Source organism: Rhinatrema bivittatum, chromosome 10, assembly GCF_901001135.1.
Source record: "Rhinatrema bivittatum chromosome 10, aRhiBiv1.1, whole genome shotgun sequence".
Lineage (NCBI taxonomy): Eukaryota > Metazoa > Chordata > Amphibia > Gymnophiona > Rhinatrematidae > Rhinatrema > Rhinatrema bivittatum.
Window position 1 is genome coordinate 83901561 of NC_042624.1, and position 22698 is coordinate 83924258.

The window sequence follows — 22698 nt, forward strand, 5'->3', positions numbered from 1 at the left end:
ATACAGACTAGCATTTGTAGTTCAATTTTTTATGCAAATAAAATGATTACTTGCCTTTATATTTGTCGGAAACAGAGTATCGGCAGCAACTAACATTCACATGGCACCCGACACAATGTTATGTTTTGCGGAGTGGCTGCATCAGGGGCGCACATAAAAACCGGGCTCTTTATCTTTTTGAGAAAAAAATCAGCGTGTTTCAGGAATTCAAGAAGGCGATTATTTGCGGTATGCTGAGACACTGACTTGTGCATTCGTGCTCTTCAGTATTGTAAAGTTAAATAAGATTTCAGTACAGTAGATTCCCGGTCTGCTGAGACGCCAATCAGTTCACAGGCTGTGCCCTGAGCCTTTGTACTCAAGCTGATGTCTAAAGCTGCACCACTAGTTAATGTGGAAGGTTTTCTGTTTTAACATTATTTGAATGACCATCTTCTATTTCACGCTGTTTTTATATACATGGCCCCTGAAGCAGCCCACATTGTATGGGCGAAACTCTGCCCGAGTCAGGCATTGGTTTTTACCATTTATAATTAAAGTATTTCTTGACAGCGATCTAATTTTGTTTTGGCCGCATTTCTGCTGTGATGGATCGGCTTCTGTATAGTTTCCTCGACCTGTGCCTGGACATCGACCACAGAGACCCCAGGTAAGTCCAGCCAGCCCTGGTCCCAGAGGGCTCAACCTAAGGGGAACGTGGGCTGGTAGTTCCATCGGGGTCTCTGCTTCTCTCCAGCCTCGCCTGCCGAAGGTAGGGACTAGTGGGGTTCCTCTTCTCAGGTACAATCAACTCTCTTTCGGTCCAAGGGTCCACATTCAGAACAGAACCACGCTACAATTAAAGTGAATGCTGTGTTAACTTTTATATAAAAAAAAAACCAAAAAAAAACAAACTTTACAATTGCATTTCTACTGGACTCTTTATTTTGGATTCAATAATTATCTTACACAAGAAAATTAACATTTCAACAATTAGTTATACATAAACAAGTACAACATTTATCATTAAAACAAATTCACCCATGAAACATCTTCTAAAATTCCTAACATAGAAACATAGAAATGACGGCAGAAGAAGACCAAATGGCCCATCCAGTCTGCCCAGCAAGCTTCACACATTTTTTCTCTCATACTTATCTGTTTCTCTTAGTTCTTGGTTCTATTTCCCTTCCACCCCCACCTTTAATGTAGAGAGCAGTGATGGAGCTGCATCCAAGTGAAATATCTAGCTTGATTCGTTAGGGGTAGTAGCCGCCGCAATAAGCAAGCTACACCCATGCTTATTTGTTTTACCCAGACTATGTTATACAGCCCTTATTGGTTGTTTTTCTTCTCCCCTGCCGTTGAAGCAGGGAGCTATGCTGGATATGCGTGAAGTATCAGTCTTCTCCCATGCTGTTGAAGCAGAGAGCCATGCTGGATGTGCATCGAAAGTGAAGTATCAGGCACATTTGGTTTGGGGTAGTAACCGCCGTAACAAGCCAGCTACTCCCCGCTTTGTGAGTGCGAACCCTCTTTTCTTCTCCCCTGCCGTTGAAGCAGAGAGCTCTGCTGGATGTGTGAAGTATCAGTTTTTCTTCTCCCCTGCCGTTGAATCAGAGAACTATGCTGTATATGCATTGAAAGTGAAGTATCAGGCTTTTTTGATTTGGGGTAGTAACCGCCGTAACAAGCCAGCTACTCCCCTCTTTGTGAGTGCAAATCCTTTTTTCCACATTTCCTCTTGTTGTTGAAGCTTAGAGCGATGTTGGAGTCACAGTAAGCATGTGTATGTTTATTTAATAAGGGTATTGACTCCAGGCAGTAGCCATCATTCTGGCGAGTCACCCACTCTTCATTGGCAGCATCTTGACTTTATGGATCCACAGTGTTTATCCCACGCCCCTTTGAAGTCCTTCACAGTTCTGGTCTTCACCACATCCTCCGGAAGGGCATTCCAGGCATCCACCACCCTCTCCGTGAAGAAATACTTCCTGACATTGGTTCTGAATCTTCCTCCCTGGAGCTTCAAATCGTGACCCCTGGTTCTGCTGATTTTTTTCCTATGGAAAAGGTTTGTCGTTGTCTAACCACTTAATATAGTCCCAAAGACACAACCTTGATGACTCTCAATCTCGAAACAGGCCAGTTTCTACCTAGAAAAAGGAAGTGCCTTCCTCTACAAAATTGTTTTCAACAGCTTTCTAAATTCTAAGAGATGCCCCATCCCAGTGAATTTCTTATGGTAAAGAATTCCACAAAGACAAGCCTAAACATGAATATACACAATCTAGCCTAGTTACAAATCTTAACAGAGGGTACAGAAAAAGATAAAAATCATCACTTTCTGACCTCAAATTACATCCCGGGTTATATTGCTTCAGTTTCAACAGTAAAGCATTAAGGGCCCAAAATGTTAAGATAATTGATTTTAAACTGCCCCCTAGATGCAATAGGAAGCCAGTGCAACTTGGCCAAAACAGCAGCAGAAATAGGACCATTTCTTAGTATCAGTAAATCAATCTAATAGTTGATTTCTGGATCAATTGGTCTGTTCAAACTCTGAGGCAATCCAATAAACAGCGTTGCAATAATCCAGCAAAACTATAGTCTGGGCGGCCTTTTAAAGTTGCACATTTGTAAGAAATGCAGTTCTAGGATGAAGCAGATGAATTTTAATACCATGCTCTTACTTAGTTCCATAATATGTTTACCTAAATAGAGAAAAGAATCCAGGTAAATATCTAAACAATAAGACTCATTATCAATCCTAAAGCAAAGGTCTTGGGTAGAAAGTAACAGCTTTCTTATCCAAAGAAGTTGTCTTAGCTATATTCAACATTAACTTATTAATACAAGACCAATTTGAAAATGCACATAAGTGCTCATTTACTTATGACATATCTGCACAGCATCCACAGCTGCACTTTTACCATACTCAAACAGGCTGCAGAAAAAAAAATGTTGAATAAATAGGGACCAGAACTGCTCACTGATTGGGCTCCACATTCCATTACATTGGCTACTAATAGAGTCCCATTCCAGTAGACCGTGCCAGACAAATGAAAAAAAAAAAAAAAGCATTAAACCACTGGCGTACTCTGCCTCCAACCCTGAGGACCTGGAGCCTGTATCAGGATCTCATGGTACACAGCGTCAAAGGCAGTTTTAAGAGCCAATAAAACAAGTACAGAGTTTCCTGCATGGGAGATGCACAACCTCTGATGCAGGCAGATGCAGCTGAAACACAGCCAGCATTGGATAGTACTCAGATTTGATAACTGTCCCCCTCTTGTTCAGCACTACCACCAGACACTGTTTTCTGTGTTCCAGAATGATGATGTAAGCTTATAACACAATGTCTTTTGCAAAGTACTCTCTACTTTTTTATGTGTAGCGATAAAAGATAAAAAATGGACATTTTTGGCCAACTATTGATATATTGCCCTTAGGAGTAATTACAGCTTTTGCCTGGTAACAGCATACAGGACTGCCATTTTTTGACTGCATAACTAAACAGTTTTCTGATACATTGTTTGATCTATAAGTTTCCCATATGTGCCTCCACTCCATTTGATTTAACCAAAGCCCTAATACCATATGGGTTCTGAGTGTCTTTTTCTCAGGGTTTTCTCGCTGGCCCCACAGCAGTGCATGTAAATATAATATACACGTTCTAAGTGATATCTTTATCTCAGAATGTCCTATTTCATGTCAAAACTATTATAAATGCATAATTTTTTAATTGTGTGGGGGAGGGAGGGTTGCCAAGCTGTAAGGTTCATTTAGGGTGAACCTTGCACTGGGTCCTGACCCCAGATGAGAGAACTGTAACCCTGTACAGTGTGTAAAGTTTAAGAAACCTTGCTTTCAAGCTAATAAAACTGTCTTCCATTGCCCAGGTTTTATGCTCCCTGTTTAATGTAACTTTACTTTCTACCTTGATGTTAATTGGTTTCCCCTCAGTTACATTGTAAACCGGTACGATAAGACCTAGTCTTGAGCATCGGTATAGGAAAAGAAATTAAATAAATAAATAAATAATAACCTTATTGAACCTGTCTAACCTGGATAAGAATGATTGTGAATAATGTGATTTACCTAAAGCTGGTGCTATTGGACAGGAATGCTGAGAAGCATCTGTGCTCAGTATCTGAAGTCTATGTTCTACATTTAAGTTAAGGTAAAGAGAAGTTGTTTATCCTTTATGTTGACCCTACTTTCTGAATAAATCTTGCATTGAACTTACAAAAAATAATCTTCAAGTGTTCTTTGGCTAACAATCTGACAGCCAGCTTCCACTCCACATACCATAGCATGCAAGAAGAGAGCAAGGTAAAACTGTAGGTCATATCTACCAAAAAAAAAAAAGTCTGCCATACTCCTAATTCAAATTTTGGTTATAGTCCACCTAATTCTATTACCCCAAGAATCCTACATTCCTCCATGGAAATTCTGTTGTGGGCTCATCTCCACCCTTGAGAACCAATGGTTTGTGTAAGCTCAATAGGAGGTCATGCATTAATCAAGGAGCACTCAAGTAAGGGATGAGGACTGCACATGGAATACTCTTCCTTCACCAGTCAGAGCACTAACAGTCTGAGGAGGTTTCAAGGCAGGCCAACCAGCAGGAAGCAGCAAAAGCAAGTGCTATGATGTAACTTCCAGTTTGAAGCTACAAGTCTAGTATTACCAATCATGACTAGCTGGAAGCATGAATGCTATTATATGCACCATTTTATTACAATAATGTTTTATCTGTACTGTTAGCTTTCAAATTAAGCATAGAAGTTTAGTTCCTTTATTTTCCTCATTATTTAATCATTTCTGTTCCGCCGATCTGAAATACTAGCAGATTACACAAGATATAAATTACATTAAAAACAAGCTAAAAACAATGAAATTAAAACAAAAGGCATTTACATGCTCTGGCTTAATCTCTGCCTATATACTAGCAAATTTTATAAGTCAACATTGCTAAAAATAAATAAATAAAATATCAGTCGCTCCTAAAAATCATATACTCTGCATCTAAATCTGATTTAGATCTGATTTATTAAAACTATAGCCATCAAATTCCCTCATATGCTACACATCTAAATATCTTAATCATAAAAACTGTCTCCAGCGATCAGATTCCCTCAAAGACTCTCTCGAATAGAAATGCTTTTAAATTCTTTCTAAACTCTAACAGCTCAGTCTCAACCTTGATTTTGTTTGGAAGCTCCTTCCAGCAAATTGGACTTGCAACATAAAACATATGTTCCCTGGATTCAGCAAGCCTCACTGTCCACAGGGAAGGTACATCTAATAAAAACTGCGAGGAGGATCTCAAAGTACGTACAGGCTGATATATTTTTATAAGCGAGACCAATAAACTAGGAGCCAAGCCATATAAAGCTTTAAAAATCAAAATGATCTTAAATCTAATCTGAAAAAAAAAAAAAAAAAATCAGCAACCATTGAAGGCGGGCAGGAATTGTTCTATGAATGCATATACTTTGTCCTGTCACTAGTCTAGCGGCCCCAATCTGTATCAGTTACAAAGCTTTAAGCAATGAACTAAGTAATCCAAGATACAACAAATTACAATAATCAATGCCCAATATTACCTAATTCATTTCTGATAAAACCAATTGACAGAGCATTCAAATTTATAAAAACAACTTCAGACGCCTGCTTGATCTATGAATTAAGATACAGGGAGGAGTCCATACTAACTCCCAAACTTTGCACTTGTTCAGAGATAGCAATGCTGAATCTGTCAAAAACTAAACAATCTGGAACTTTCTTAGTTAAAAATCTAGAAAGAAATAGAATCTCAGTTTTTTTAAATATTCAGAACCAATCCATGTTGTAGTGTAGAATCAATAGAAGAATCAATTGGAATATAAATCTGTATGTCATCAGCATACAAGAAGTACACTACATTTAAGTTTGCAACTATCTGACACAACGGAAATATATACAAATTAAAAAGTGTAGCTGATCATGCCGAGCCTTGTGAACACCAGAGTCTAAAGCAGTAGAACTAGTACATTTCCCTTTAATTACAACTTGCTGAGCTCTCATTAAAAAAAAAAAAAAGACAATAACCTAGACCAATCTCACAAAGCCTGTTCAATAGCAGCTGATGATTTACCGTGTCAAATGCTGTTGTTAGATCCAACATGATTAAAAAGAAATCCTTCCTATTGTCAAATCCTCTTCGAATTGCGTCAGAGTGACAATAAAAGCATTTTGGTATTGTGCAAAGGTTGAAAACCAAACTGATATTTGTCTAAGAAATCGTTTTCCTCTATATACTCATTTAGTTGCCTGAGAACTACACTAACAATTTACCAAAAAAAAAAAAAAAGTGCTGAGAAAGGATAATTAGCAAAAATGGCAGGATCAAGATTTTCCTCAAAACTGGGTGATCAGATGCAAGTTTTAATATTTTGGGTACATAACCTTCTTGCAAAGAGACATCAAGAAATTAGCCAGTAGTTGTGCAAGATTATTACCTAAAACCTTAAAATGGGCATTAGAGCATTTAGATACAGGGACAAGTGACATGTAACTTAGAAATCATTTCAAGAACTTCGCTACAGGAGATTTCATGGAATTGATTTCATGAGTCATTAAAAGTGTTCCCATCATCAATACAAGAGCCATTAAGACAACCAAAAGAGGCAGTTAAATTAAGAACTTTGTCATTGAAAAATTCTGCATGCTCTTCATGCCTATCAACTAAAAGAGGATTTCTGATGTACAGATAGCAATGTTTTACACTGTGAAAGGGCTCCATAGGACAGTTGAGAGCTGAAATAATAATCTGAAAAATATTTTTTCTGCTTGTCCTTTGCATCTCTATAATCCAAAAACGTATTACACATCTGCATATCAGAAGGATTCGTTTTTCTAATAGATTATACTTTCTCCCTTTAAAATGACCATTAATTTGACTTTCACCCCTGATATATGTACAAGCTCGATAACTTTAGGAAATGGACAATGGATTGCAATAGTAAATTCATAGTATTCAAGAACATTCCCAATGATTTAAAAAAAAAAAAAAAATGCAATTCAGCTTTTTTCTCAATCTTTCTGCCCAGTCTCTATTTCTTCTCCAATCTCTCTCCTTCAGCATAGTTCTCTTCTGAGGAGCCTACACCTTCTCTGGTCTCTTAACTGCATGCTCCTTCATGGCCTGATGAGGAAACATGTGGCTCAGCTTTACTGTAGAAACATCAATATGTCTGAAGTCAGTAAATCTGTTCATATCCCTACCTTTTCCTAACAAAATGCTAGCACTGCCCACCATAATTTCTATTTCTATTTGCAACAGCAAGCTCTGCTTGCCAATCCAGCCAGTACACCTACAAACCGCATTTCTACACTGCATACAGAGATATTCAGCACTGTACAGACACACAACGGACAGTCCCAACTCCTTGCAGCTTACAATCTATTTAAAACAGAGAAGATAAACAAAAAAAGAGATGAGTGTGTTAAGACAGTAAAGTCATGACTGAGAAAATTTAAGCCAGATGGAGGTTAAATTGAGGAAGGATAACTTACACTTTGTGGCTTTAGGATGCTGTTAAATTTTAACCCAGTTAGCATAAAAAGTAGCCCAACACTAAACCATGGGTATTTAACGCTTTGAGAGGCTGGCGCTGGAACTTGTTAGCAAATTCTCATTAAAGGGATCAATTTCTCAGTCTATTAAGTCCCCAAGCAGGATGCACTTTAAAGCAAACCTTTACCCTTTTGACAAACTGAAGTTCTATGAAAGGCACCAACCTGTTAATTTGATTGATGCACACAATTTTCCACTGAAGACTGAGCAAGCTGTTATGGTTCAGAATAAGAGAGTTACTTCCTCCTCCTCTGCAGCTTCATCCTCTGAGGTTCACGTTAACACTCATTTAACATAATACAAACCAAGATATTCATTTGATTAATGGAAACCGCAGCTGCTTAGATATTTATAGGTTTGCCACCTATAAATACTTTTTAGCTCATGTAAAATGGTTCCAAACACTACCATAGTTTATTCTAATCCAAATCCAAATATTATTAATTAAAAGGTCTAAGGCTGTAAGAGGAAGCAAAAACTCAGTAGCAGTATGGTGGCTAAAACATGGAAACACTGTCAGGAAAGAATTTATTGCTCTTCTCCAACCAGTGTGGGGTACAGATTTCTTTCACAAGATCATCCACAACATGTGAGTATTTCTACAATGGGCTAAGCATCATGGTCGAGGTTTATTTCGTGGTATTTTCTTCACCAAGACCACCACAAGGCAGCAAATGAACGGAGACTTATCAGAGATTGTACTTTGAAAAACATCTAAATGTTTTGAAGCCAGAAAAGTGAAGCAGGAATGAGCTGTTTTCCAGCAAATGGACATCAGAAACATGACAGACATACTAGATAAGTACCATACATAACAGAATAAACTACATACACAGCCAATTGTTTATATCGCCGTTATCCCTCATCTGCCTTTAGGATTTCATTGTGAATAATTAGTCTACAGGCACAAAACGGGCAACAAGGCAAATGGCTTGGAATGACTTGCACATTGAAATAACCACTGCCACCCCACAGTTTTTACATTAAGAAAACAGATCCTCAATACAAGAGAAATTCTGATTTGCAAAAATTAATTGAAAGAAAATGGAACATGAGGTTAACGTCACTTTAGATTTTTTAATGAACAGATGGACCAATTTAAAGCAAGACAATTTGAGACTACTCTTTAGTCAGATTTTGCATATCTTCTTCTCATACAAGCTTTCCATTCATGTGGGGATGGCAGTTCTGGCTACCCTACATTAACCAATCATACATGGGTCTCATGTGAGCTGTGGGCCTCAGTGTTCTAGTGAATAGTACTGATCCATGCCTTTTTGGTTTTCCTCTGGGCCTTGTCCCCTCCATCTGCAGTTTCAGTACCTTCCTGTCAAAGTTATATTCAAGTCTTCTTTCCATAATGCCAGAATATTAACACAAATAAGTTACTACCCACTGCATGTCCCAAGGGCCAAGATAAAGCTGTGGTGTCAAGTGAGAACTAAATCATAAAAATTGCATTGTCGGATTGCTGTCCTTATTTGTATACCGACTGAGCAATATAAAATGAATGCAGAAAAACGGAAAGGGAAACAAAGAACTCTCCACAAACACGCTGTTCTATCTTCTAAATAACTTGCATAACAATCCTCTTGGAAGTAGCACTCAAATACCCCAAACTTATTCAGACATGCCTAATATGTTAATCACATACTTCAAGTACAAAATACATTCATTCCACTTCTAAAATCCCATCTCTCAACCATACCACATATCATAGTCACCCATTCAAAATAAAAAGGTATAGAAAAAGTTTGTCCAAATCTCTGTAAACAGGCCTCTCTTTCAATATGACTTGTCACAGGTATTTCTCTCATATTATACAGATGTCTTCATATGACCCCGACGGAACCCCTTGTTTTGCTGCCATTCAGCTTCCTCAGGGAGACAGTTCATGGAAACCACTATTGCCAGTCATAAGAGGCACTGTGACTTGCTATTTTTTAATAAGGCAAGTCCAAAATGTCCATAAACGTTGCTGCTGGAGATATCCGGCCACAAGGAGGAGAGACAAGCTTGCAAACAGTTATAATCCACTGAGTGCCTTGGATAAAGAATGCACTCCTCTTAATGTCATCTCTGTAAACAAGTAATAGATTTTATACTACACTGAACTTTTTCAAGAGCTTCTAACCATGCAAAACTTGCAAGCATACAATTTATTTACTCATGTTGTTGTCAGACATCTTGTCATTTCATATTGATCGCCTGGTATCTCCAAACATTATCTTAAAATGAAAACCAACAATAGAAAACATTATTTAAACCAATATTTAGAACTTTTACACTGAATTATCCCTGAATAACCAAAACCTTATAGTCTTCATTTAAATAAAAATAATCTGGCTTACCTTTCAGATATTTCTCAAGCAGCAAAAAGTTCCGGCACCCAAGATGTTAAAGAGATGCCATCAGAGAGAAGAGCAAAGGAAGCTAAGCTGCGCATGTGCACTTCTTGCATCGTTTAAAATAAGCTCAGAAAAAACAGCAGGAACATTATAGCAGCAAATCAAGAAAGGAGACATCAGGCAGACGTATCGCAACTATTAAAACCCCAAAGACAGCAAGTTTCATACATCAATGGGGAACACAAACCCCGATGGGTTTGAGTCAAGAATTGAAACGGTCAGCATTATTTTAACAGCTCTTTAATATGAGAAGTTATTTTGTCTCAGCGAATACCATATTTATTTACATCTTTTTATATACCGACCTTCCTCAACAGATATCAAAGTCTGTTAACAATACAGCAGATACAAAGCAATTCACTCATAATAAAACAGGCATAAATTATAGATCTAATACAATAAAATTAAATTAAAAATTATGGGTACAATACATTAAACTATAATCTAATACAATAAAAACCCTAAACTAAGCTAATAAGTTTAGATTGTATACATTAATTTTAAGACTAACTTACATTAAAATATTTGTTTCCCTTGGGTTTTATTTTGCCTATTTTTATCTTTTCTTTGTTATTTTCTCTTTCCATATAAGTTTTCCAGGTGAACTACATGATTATTATATAGGTCAACAGATCTTTATTTGTGAAATAGTTTACTTTATGATGTATGTTTTGATATGCAGCAGTTGCGGCTCTTTTTGTGTTTGTCTGTCTTTCGCTTTGTCTTGCTTGCTGAGTTTATGTACAGGGAGGACTTGCTACTTTCTGAGGTTTTACATATGCATGATGTCTCTTTTCTTAGTTACTTACTATAATGTTCCCACTGTTTTTCTGAACTTATTTTAAACACAAGAAGTACGCATGCATAAGAGGACTTTTATAGAAGTTATAACGTTAAAAACATGTCATTTACAACAAAATCATGCCTTTATGCTCTATTTGTTCCATCTGTTTCTACTTAGGAGATAACCTCTAACTACCGTGCCTTAAAATAAAGGCTCCACACCCTTGTACATTTTTCACATTCTTTCTAAAAAACACAAATCCCACGACATCAAAGTAGGGGTTTGTTTCACTGACTGTATAATTCCATCATAAAAAAATTATAAAAATATTTCAAAAGTAATTAAAAATAAGAAAAAGTCTTGATTGCATAAGCCATTCTGGGTCAGACCAAAAGTGCATCAAGCCCAGCATCGTGTCTGCGACAGCGGCCGATCCAGGTCCCAAGTACCCAGCAGAATCCAAAGAACAGCTCCAATCGTTCTTGCTCATAACCAGGGATAGACAGTGGCTCTCTCCGTCTGCATTTATCACATGCTGTGCTGCTGGTCAGCTTCCTTTCACCAGGTCTCTCAGATGCCTATTATGCCTACATCTTTGCTTTGTTGTTTTTAAGACTTCTCAAATTCAGACAGTTTAATGAGTTTTTAAATGTATTCACACCCTGCCTGGTAGTTGAAATATGTCTGGAATCCTCTTGCTGCCTGCTCTTTAAGTGAACCTGTGCTGCCTCTATTATAACCTATCAGGATATTCTCACTATGTTACAGAACTATATTTTATTGTTTCTTTTGCATACGTTATCATCTGCATGTGCAGATGCATTTTATTTACATCTGTGTGGATAGAGACCATGGGAAACAGCCCCCATCTCAGAAGAGGAGCATGCTGCAGCATTCGCCCATAAACCCTGCCCCCCCCCCCCCCCAAATAATTTTTTTCAGGGGTTTGTGCGTATACATGACAAGTGCATTTCACCCCAGGTGAATAAGTCAGGGAAGGCATTTTCAAACCCTGGTAATATGCACAGAGTAGAAATTTTAATGATTTACATCACACTATCAACTTGCCACATCTCAAAAATAGCTCGAGTCAAGAATCTCACAGTGCATTCAAGCAAAGTACTGATAACCAAACTCCTCAGTGACTCCTCATAGGTCTGTTAAACAAGTGTTTCAGAGGCAAATTAATTTGACATTAATTGTACATTTTTTTTTAAATCACTGGAGCTACTTACTAAGGCTGGCACTAACACTGTCAGAGTAAATCAGCTGGAGTCTGTGTTTCACTATTTTAACAGATTTATCAAGTCTGAATCTCAAAAATTGTGATGAATACTGGGGCAAGGCATCTTTGATATAATTGTTAGTTGGGGAGTTCTAGCAGCACAATGACCAGTTGTAAAGTATAAATTGCAAAAGCTGAATGGGTAATTCATTCAGCGGCCAATATAATCCTGTATAGTTGTATGCAAAAGTTTAGGCACCCCTGGTCAAAAGCTGACACAACCTCCATATGTTACAGAAAAGTTAAACATCTTTCTGCAATGCTAAAGTTAGCAAACAGCAACTTTGCATTAAACAGATTGAAAATAATAATAAAGTGAATATGGCATGTGGAAAAATTTGAATACCCTTTTAGTTGATTCATTACTATTTTTTTTATTTAAAGTTGTTAATGAGGCCCAAAACACTGATTAACTTGTTAGGCCTCCTATTAGTCAGATGACTACAATTCCACCACTGAACAAATACTCTGGTGCTCTGTTTACTTTCAACAACCATGAACTCATAGGGGCTATCTGAGCATTTGAAGATAAAGATAATTAAGAACATAATTCACTCTTAGAAAGCAAGGGAAGAATATAAAAAGCTCTCTAACCCTCCAGCTGTCAGAAATTAAAACAAGCAAGTTATGTGAAACTGTCGCGGTCAGAGCATGATCTGGAACAGTGGTTCTCAACCTTTTTTTGGTCTGGACACACCTCACAGATGGTTCTCACATGCGTGACACACTGAACACGTGACCATCACGGGGCTCAATATAAACAAATACTCTGCATTCCACAGGAACCCCCTCGACCCCCAACAATGGGTGCAGAGCAGAACTAGGACATTCCCCGTTCAATTTACCATACCAAAAAAAAAAAAAAAAAGATATTTCTGGTGACATCTCAATAACAGCAACATAAACACTCTCTCCTACCAGGTGCAATAGCCCTCCTCATGAAAAACAGTAATTTACCACCAATGCATGTTCTACTGAGAAAGCACAACAAATAATAATGATACAAATGCCTACATGCTAGTAAAATACTTCACCTCGGTCACACACATAGAAGCAACCTTCACCAAGTACAGAAAGACCACAAATTACAAATATGGAAACAGAAACTGGAATGGAAACCCAGAAAGGCCACTCTGCATTCTGTGCAAAACAAAAAATAGCACCTATCAGACTTCCAGGATCTGAAATAATGTACACAAACTAATGCTCACAAAGTTACACCTGCATTATGGAACTCAAACAGTTAACAACCCTTCCTATGAAAAGGCAGCACTGCAAAAATTACATCAGGCCCTAAACACCAATACACCTCCTATTAGGAAAACAGAACAAGCCAGGCTGCTATAGATCCCTACACAGAAACTAAAAGCTCGCAGAACACCCTTAGCTGGGTCACACACGCAGAACAGAAACAGACCCTCACCAAATACAGAATAAAGTGACCATAAAGCTAATGTTTTTGTGTTGTTTTACTGCATACAGAGTTTGGCTTCTTGCTGTTTCCAGTTCAGTTTTTGTCTCCACATTTCTATTTTTCAATTCCCCGAGAAATATAAAATAATCTAAAACTAGAATATTATAAATGTTTCGAAACAAATGACAAATGGAACATCCAATCATTAAAAATTTTCAAAATTAAAAATTCTTCAAACACCAATAAACTATTTCTAACAGCAGACACATCACATAATACCTAATAATTAAAATGGCAGTCAATCAAGAAAGATAAACTTAAAAAGCCACCTTTACTTACCCCTCTCCAGTAACTCTTGTACTCCTTTCCCTTGTAAGCCAATAGCATATACCAGAATCAGCAAGGGCCGCTGAAGCTCTGTCCTCATGTTCTTCTTCCTTAGGGCCCATGACTAGTGTCTCTCATACACACACACACACCAGTCACCTGCCTGACCAATCTCTTTCTCTCACACACACCACTGACTTTCCTGAGCAGTCTCTTGCTCTCACACATTCTCTCATACACTTACACACATGCTGACTAACTCTGTCTCACTCACCCCCACCCACAGCACAAGGTAGCCGGTATGCTGCTATTAAAAGCAGAGTCCTGACAGGCTGGAAACCAGCAGGAGTGACCTCCCCAGCCCCACAGTGCTAAGAAGGCAGCACTCAGCTGCTTGCTTGTGCTGCTATCGATTGCAGCACAGAGCAATCAGCTGAGAATGTAATTTTATTCTTTTCTCCCCACCCCAGCCTTTTTTTTTTTTTTTGCAGTTTGATTATAATAATTTTATATTTTCTTGCAGGTGTCGAGCTGGCCAGAGAAGGGGAGGTCGGAGCCGGGGGGGGGCAGCGGCGCCCTGCTCCTTCTGCAGAAGCAGCATGCATGGCCTTTTCTTCTTCCCGCATGCCCGGAAGACATCACTTCCTGTTCCGGGTCACGGGGCGGGAAGAAGCAAAGGTCACGTTCCTGTTGCTGGCTTCCACAAAGCACTGCTGCCGTTCTCCTCGGGGCTTGAGGGCAGGAACGGCAGCAGTGTTAGTCTCGCTGAGGTGAAAGGGAGGGGAAGAGCAGCGGGTGAGCAACATATGCCGGTGCTTCGCGACACACCGGTTGAGAACCGCTGATCTGGAAGACCAAGAAAATACCTGACTGCAGATCTGACCAGTTTTGGGAAGCTCAAAACAGAACCCATAGATTCTTGCTGTGGAGTAGCTGTCCATAGCACAGCATTGCTTATGCAACAATGCTACATGGGAGTTATTAGAAAGAAACTTTCTACAACCTCATCACAAAAAGTCCTCATCTAAAGTGCACAAAAAAAAAAAACAAACCACATTGATAAGCATGAATCTTATTGGAACAAAGTGTTTTGGACTGATTAGTAAAACTAAACTGTTTGGCCATAACCATACAAGATACATCTGGAGGAAAAAAAGCGGGGAAGTATTTGAAGAAAACACCATCTTGCCAGACATTAAAGGGGGGGGGGGGGGTGAATCTACTCTGCTTTCGCGTTGTGTGGCAACTAGTGACATGGACAATACTTTGCTGGTGAACGGAAGAATGGATTCAGCTGAATATCAACATATCCTAGAAGCTTATGTCCCACAGTCACTGAAGAAATTGAAGCTAAAAAAAAAAAATAAAAAAAAAGATACTGGATATATCAAGCAAGACAATGATCTGAAGCATACTTCAAAATCAACCATGAAGTACTTACAGCAAAGAAAGATGAATGTTTAGTAATGGCCTTCATAGTCCCCAGACTTGTTATTGAAAATCTGTGCATGCAAGGAAACCTAAGGATATTTCCAAGCTAGCTCTACAAGCAAGAATGGGAAAAATTCTAAAAGTAAGGACAGACTTTTAGCTGGCTACAGAAAATATCTGGAAGCTGTTATTTAAATACTGACAAAGAGTGCATTAAAAGTTTTGCATGTGCCATGTCCACCATTTTATTTTTAATTACAGATTCAAGTTAAGAAAAGACTGCAAATAATTATGCATTAAAATTTGAAGATGTCATGTTTAACTTTGTTCCATGTAAAGACTGTCTGCTTCTGTTCACTTAAGAGATTCATTGCAACATACAATTTGACCAGGTTGCTTAAACTTTTGCACACAACTGTGTGTGTTTCATCTCCGTTTTCTTTCCATATAAAACTTTTTCTAGCATAGTTGTCAGAAAAGCATATTAAGTTGTTTGGGGAAATGTAAGACAAAAACTATACTGCAACAATTCACTTTTGAGAATATAGCACTTGCTTTTGTAGGTGAATACACTTTTGTGGGCAAATGGACAATGTTTAAACATGATACATTGAGTAACTGGTCTAAAACACAAATTAAGGCCAAAGGGTGAAATGTAAAACCAGTAAAGATAATGAAGGAAAACAGCATTTAGCAGTAAACATTCCCAATTTTGAAAATAGCTAAACAATATGTATGCTCTTTCCATTTGCTTAATTTTAGCACTGTCAACTGAAATTAGGAGGAAAACCCCTCAATAAAAGTTGCCAAAGGACAACAATTAAATACAGAAAAGGAAAAGCACTTTAACTAATTTATTGCTCCAAAGCCACAATAAAAGACTGACAGCGGCATGGAAATATTTAAATTATATATATTTTTAGATGTCACAAGCATCTTGTGCTGAAGAAATTCAGCAGAAAGCTGGATGACTTCCAAAGCAAGGTCAAGCATCCAAGCACACTTTAAATGTCTTGAGATTTTAAGTTTGGCCATGACAGAAAGAGTTTAGCTTCATAAATCAAAACATCTTATAATGGGAAAAGAATGTCAATTTCTCAACTATCACCACAATGTTTTTCTATATTTTTGTACTTGATCTTCGAGGACGGAAGCAGACTTGTTCAATAGCATTGCAATGGATGCCCTTCTTTGTCAGTTCCCAATTCAGATTGAAAGGATCAAACATTAACTACACAGTTATGCTGACTTCCCCCCCCCCAACCTCGCACCCCAATTAATATCCAGGCACTGCTTCACAGAGCACACAAAGACCAAAAGAAAGTCTCTCCAGGCTTACAACATTAAAAACAAATCAACCATGTGTGAGAAAGTACTGAATCAACCACTTTATAGGCACCATGGAAAGATTTTATAACTAGCAGAAAGGGCCTGCCATGTCTCTGCCAAGTCAATGTTGGTCCCACTCCGCCTGCCACACTCCCTCCATCTCTGTAACCCACTGCCTCAATGTTGCTCACATACTCTTGCAAACTGACTCACAGCCTACAACTCTCCAGGATGCCCAGGGCAAAAGCACTAACTCAGCGTCAAATGCTCCTCCCCTGTCGCAGACATCCTCACTATCTGTGATAGACTTGCTTTGCCCCACATGCAGTCTCTACGCGCCTTGCAGGGGATGGTCCCAGTCAGCTGTGTATGCTTGTTGGACTGTCAGCGGACATTCAAGTGTGTGGTTGACTGGACATGCATGCAGGGCCGGAGGAACCACTAGGCGAGCTAGGCCTGTGCCTAGGGCGCAGAGACTTGGGGGGCGTCGCCACCGCACGCAGCCACTTCAGGCGGCAGAATTTTGGGGGGGCAAAAAGTGCCCCTTCAAAATTCTGCCCAGCCACCACCTCACCCTGCTTCCGCCCCTCCGTCGTGCCATCCTCCCGACGCCCCCCCCTGGTGGTCCAGCGGAGGGCCCAGGAACAATCAGCCGCTCCCGGGGCCTCGGCTGAGACTAACCAAAATGGCCGCCGGTGGCCTTTAGCCCCTACCATGTGACAGGGGACAACCAATGGCATCGGTAGCCCCTGTCACATGGTAGGAGCTGAAGGCCACCGGCGCCATTTTGGTTATTGGCAGCAGAGGCCCCGGGAGCGGCAGATCGCTCCCGGCCTCCCTGCTGGACCAGGAGTTTTGTGAGGGGTTTTTTTTGGGGTGGAGGAGGAGGTTGGGATGGTGGGGGAGTGGCGGCATGTGGTCCCTGCCCCTAGAGTCGGGGCTGCGACCGGGGGTGGCAGCACGACGAGGGGGTGCAAGGCTGAAGGTGCCTAGGGCGCCCAATCTCCTTGCACCGGCCCTGCATGCATGGTGTCAGCATTTAGCATTCACTGTGGGCTTGTAGTGCATGGTATTGGCTGCCAACACATGCTCCCAGCAGATAGTGCACTCAGATCTGGCTGAAGCCGCAGCAAACACACTAATGCCCCAATTACATTTTGAGTGGACTATAATGCAATCTGTGTGGGGCTACCTCACATAGCCACTAAAACAGCTACAATTATCCCAGAATACAGGAGCTAAAGTTCTTGGGTGTGTGGGTTCAGAGAGCATGTTACCCTACTACTGCATACTTTGCATTGGCTGCCAGGTGAATACAGAATGCAATTTAAAAAAATTCTTCTATTAACTGTTAAAAGTCTTGACAGGCTAGGCTCTGTATATTTATAGCATGCTTATTCTGTTATGCTCCTTTCCAAGTTGTTACAGTCCTCTGAAGAGCAGCTTCTGTGTTTCCCCTCAGCAAAAGATGCTCGCCTACAAAGAACAAGAGGAAGGGCCTTTTCAGTTATAGCTACAGTTTTCTGTGGACAAAAAAAAAAAAATAGATGACTATTCAGAAAATTAGCCAAAGCATGGTCATTTTATGAGACTTATTATAGTTAGGAAATACTGGTTGGGAAAGGTTTCTTTGTGTTATTATTTCTTCCAATTTTAGGAGTTGGGGAGATAAAGAACTGGATGGGGGAGGTTACTGGGAAATGTTTATTATGTATGATACATGATTTATGCATGATTGGGGGGAGGGATTATTATGGATGTTTTGATTTTATTGTATTATAATTTTTGTACATCACTTCAAGTGACCAATAGAAGCAATTATGAAATGAGAATAAAATAAAATGCAGCTAATCTGTAAACAATTTCTTCCCAAATACTCACTCTCCTATTCCCACACGGTTAAGACACCAGATGAATACCAAACCCACCGTTAGCAGCTCCCCAAATGCCCTGGAAAGCAGACATTTGTAGTCTGTCAGAGACCAACCCACAAATCCTAGGTAACAATACAGAGGATAAGTAAAAAAAGGAAGTCAAAATCGTGCACATGCATGGATTTCGTAGCACTTGTTAGTTTTTTTGCTTTGGTCTTTAATACAACACAGGGAAGAAAATGGGTAAACCTGCTTTTGGAAAAACTTTGCCTATTTTGATCAGGTTCTGGTGAATTTTAAGAGAGAGACTTCCAGGACCATGGTTGGTCTTCACACTTAAGGGTCAATTTTAAAAGGGGCACGTGGGCGTCCATATGCACGCTGTTCCCGGTGCGTGCACATGGCTGTGCCGATTTTATAACATGCGCACGGCATCGTATAAAATCCGATACCGGCGAGCGCATGTGCAGACGGGTGGCAACCCAGGCGCGCGGGGGGGGGGGGGGGGGGGTGGGGGTGTGTGTGTGTAGAATTTTAAACAAATGCACGCTGTCACAAGTAGACCTTTCCCCTATTCCCTCCAATAAAGGAGCAGACTGGGAGGGAACTTCCCTAACCCCTTTCTCCCTTTTCCCCTCTCCCAAATAACCTATATTTATTTTAGAACTTGCCTGCTCTCATGAGCTGTCTCTGTGTGCGCTGTCCCGGCCGGTCCCCACCCCCGGCCTGCCCCTTTTCCGAAACCTGGCTCTTCTGCACGTACTGCTCACAGGTGTTCCACCAGCATAAAAGTTCACTACGTTTTATAAAGACATGAAAAAAAGGTCAAAAAACTGGTAGCTAACACGTTTTTATTGCCCTCACTTTATACACTCTTGACTAACAGCAGATCAAAGAAAGAATAGATTAACATAAAGGATAATGTTTTCAAGTAAATGGAAGTTGCATTACATAGTACGACTTTTTTTTTTTTTTTAACGTTTGCTTAAACATGAGGTCCAAACATTTCCAAAAACTTGGTAGCAAGCAAGGTTTCCTTTCAGTCTCTCTCTCTCTCCCATCTGTCCCCTGCTTGATTCCCAGACTTTCCCTAATCCAAAATCCTCTCTGCCTTCCTCATCACCACTCCCCCATTTCCACTCCCCCTAGGCTGCCCTCTCTCAGTACACATTCCCTTTCCCCCTAAAATGCCTCGACACAGGCACTAGTTCCCCAAACCCCCGTATATGCTGCTGCCGCCACCTCCTGCGGCTCCTCGGGGGAGGGGAGGCCAGGCTAGAAAGGAGGCAGGCTCTTCTCTGCAGCTCACTGGGACAGGGCAGGCAGGGGAAGATCTTCTCACGGCTCTTCCGATTCCTACTCCAGAGCAGAGGGAGGCAGATAACGGAGCGGTCAAAAAAACAGAGAAAGGCTCTTCTGTGGTTGTGCGAGCTACTTCTTGTCATTGCCACCTAGTTTTGTTTTTTTTGTTACAACCAAGTGATTATAGTTTTTAAGAACTCTGGCTCGTATACTAGATGAAAAAAAAAAAATCCAAAATCCCCTACCTTTTATATGGCTTAATCTTCTGTTTCAATGTTTGGATACTAGTTTAAGTACTGAAGATAGCAGCTTTTTCGTTCGTGACCTCATAAATGGTGTGGATTTCGTTTCTAAGAGATATTTTTGCAAGACTTTCTAAACCTTTTTCCTGCTTAAATGATTAATTGGTAAGGTCTTTGATGGTTTCTAAGCATGATAGAGCTGATACAGTCATCTATAAAAATTTATGAATAGCCTGGCAGAGGGGAATATACAGATTCACTTAAAAATTCACTGTACAATCATAATGAAAAGATTTCTACTGCCAATGAATATAAAACCTATCTGAATTGACTGAAGAAATTAATTAATGAATCAGGGGATCGGGAATAAACGCTCCACCTTTTCAGGAAAGCAGAACAATCTGCGCACTGCCTGAATTCTCTGGTAACAGATTTCCCCATGTATGTAGGATTTATTTATTCATTGCCTCTACTGTGAGATGGAAACTAACTGATAAAAAGAGCTTGGGACTTAGGGTTATCAAATTCAATTTTTCCTTAAAATTGAAAACTGGTAGTGTGCTAGAAAACTATTTTCTGCTGCATTATGGGAATCCTAGGAAGATGAGGCATAACAAAGGAAGTCTGGCATTTGAGTAAATATTGGGATTTTTTTTTTTTTTTAAATAAAGAGAGTTGTTGTGCGGGGGAAATGCGACAGGAGTGTGCTGCACATGAAAAGGATGTATACAGTCAAACTGAGGGCACAAATTCAAAGCATGAACAGTTTCACAGTCCAGGCTCAGCCACTGGTGACACACGATGGTACTTCAAGGTGGAGAAGTATGAAAGCTTACGGCTTGGATTCTCAGAGGCTTTTGCTTTAGATAACCTGTTTTGCTGCAAATAGTTTTGTAAGGATGCTCCCAAGAGCAAACCTTTGCTTTAGAACAGCTAAATTACTACTTCTGTTTGGACCTCTTACCACCATGCAATGTTACTGGGATGGAAAGGGAAGAAAACACATTTAAGTTCATTTACATCAATGCACTATTTGACTTATCTGTGCTCCAGGTGCACATCTAAAGTGTCATTTTGACCCATCTGTACTGTAATGCTCTGGATGATACAATATCCCCAGAAAATCTACAGATTCTCAATTTAATGAGCATTTCTACAATTTGCTGTTTGCACAGCCAGTTTAACATCGATGTTTTGTGCTGCTCATGTAGCACTGGGTTCGCCAAGTAAATGAGAATGTCATCCAACAAGACTAGTATCCAATTCTTCTTTCCCCTAAAGGAAAGATGGGTCCTAACTGAATCATTCCTCTCCCACTGCCTGAAAGCCATTCAAAAATGTCTCCATTGCAACAAACTAGCTCTGAATATCTCTCAGACAGAAATCATGGTCTTATCATGATACCAAGTCCAAAGCACTCCTGACCTACTTCTCATTTGATTCTCACTGCATTCCAATCTCTCAAACGGCTTATAATTTAGGAGTTACTATTGACCCCTTTCTTTACATGCACACATAAGGACTGTTACCAATTCATCTTTTTACAAACTGCGCCTACTCTGCCACCTGATACCTCTTCTGGAGCACTCTGATTTCCGATCTGTCCTGCAGTCTCTACTTTTCTCTGGTAGATTACTGCAACTCTCTCAATAGGTCTCCCAGGATATGCTAACCCATCCCCTACAGATTATACAAAACTCAGCAGCACGACTTCTAACTGGCACACCAATATATGAACATATTACTCCGGTCCTTGAAAGATTACACTGGCTCCCAATTTCACACCACATACAATACAAGCTTGCTATAATTGTTCACTCATCTATATACAAATACATTCCCCCTGGAATTCTTCAAAACTGAAAATCCGCACCCCTTCACAGTCCCTTGCATTGGCAAACTTAATACTACTCGATGTTCCATCTCCGAAACTGGTCCATCTTGATGAAACCAGAAAGTGTGCCTTCCCCTTGGCAGGTCCTCTCCAATGGAATAGTCTACCAAAGGAAGTGAGGTGCCTCTGCGAACAAGCTTTCTTTAAAAAAAAAAAAAAAAGCATTAAAGTCCCACATCTTTAAAAATGCATTCCCCAACATGAACCATCAATTTATGCTCCCTAACACTACCCCCTTTTGGAGTTCCTATAGCCCCCCCTGAATTGCCTGTAATATTTCCTGCAATCCCTAATGCTCATGTTTATCCTATGTTCAATATTCATAATATCTTAACTACCTAAGAGCGATTTTATATGCCTGTTATTTCCATGTCCATGCTATATGATGTTTGGCTTTACCCATATTGTTGATTCACCTAACAGTTTCTTTCGTTAGCTATTTGATATAGTATGTGTGTTCTTAAAGTACCCTCTCTGAATGTAGAAAGAGCAGGTAATAAATGCTTTTAAATAAATAAAGACGTACCAACCAGAAAGGTTGACCGTCAGATATTTTAAAATTAAATTATTTTTTGCTCCATCTGAAACTCGGGGCAAGTTACAGTAAACCATTTTAAAAACCAGACAGATGTTAACCATCATAAAACATAAAATTGGGCATATTTACCCTGCTGTAACAGAACTGAAGTGGCTCCATCATTAGTTCTCAATAATCCCAGCTACCCAGCAAATGCTTCAGCAAAGAGGCCTAAGATTTTTCTCAAATGTTTTGAGGGGCAGAGCCAGTTTTGAAGCATCAGGCCAC

At 39.7% G+C, this 22698-nt stretch overlaps 1 protein-coding gene across 4 annotated transcripts in view; it reads right to left on the reverse strand.

Annotated features, from left to right (window-relative positions):
* Positions 1 to 22698, reverse strand: part of HS2ST1 (heparan sulfate 2-O-sulfotransferase 1) — a 220205-nt gene that overhangs the window by 141889 nt on the left and 55618 nt on the right. The window contains exon 1 of one of the 4 annotated variants that reach the window (XM_029618979.1): positions 13834 to 13984. The exons of 2 other annotated variants lie outside the window; for them this stretch is intronic. In XM_029618979.1, coding sequence (XP_029474839.1) covers positions 13834 to 13921 — 88 coding nt within the window. In that variant the 5' untranslated portion in view covers positions 13922 to 13984. Of the gene's footprint in view, positions 1 to 7767; positions 7855 to 13833; positions 13985 to 22698 lie in introns of those variants that run through there. One more of the 4 variants, XM_029618980.1, reaches the window with a different exon arrangement.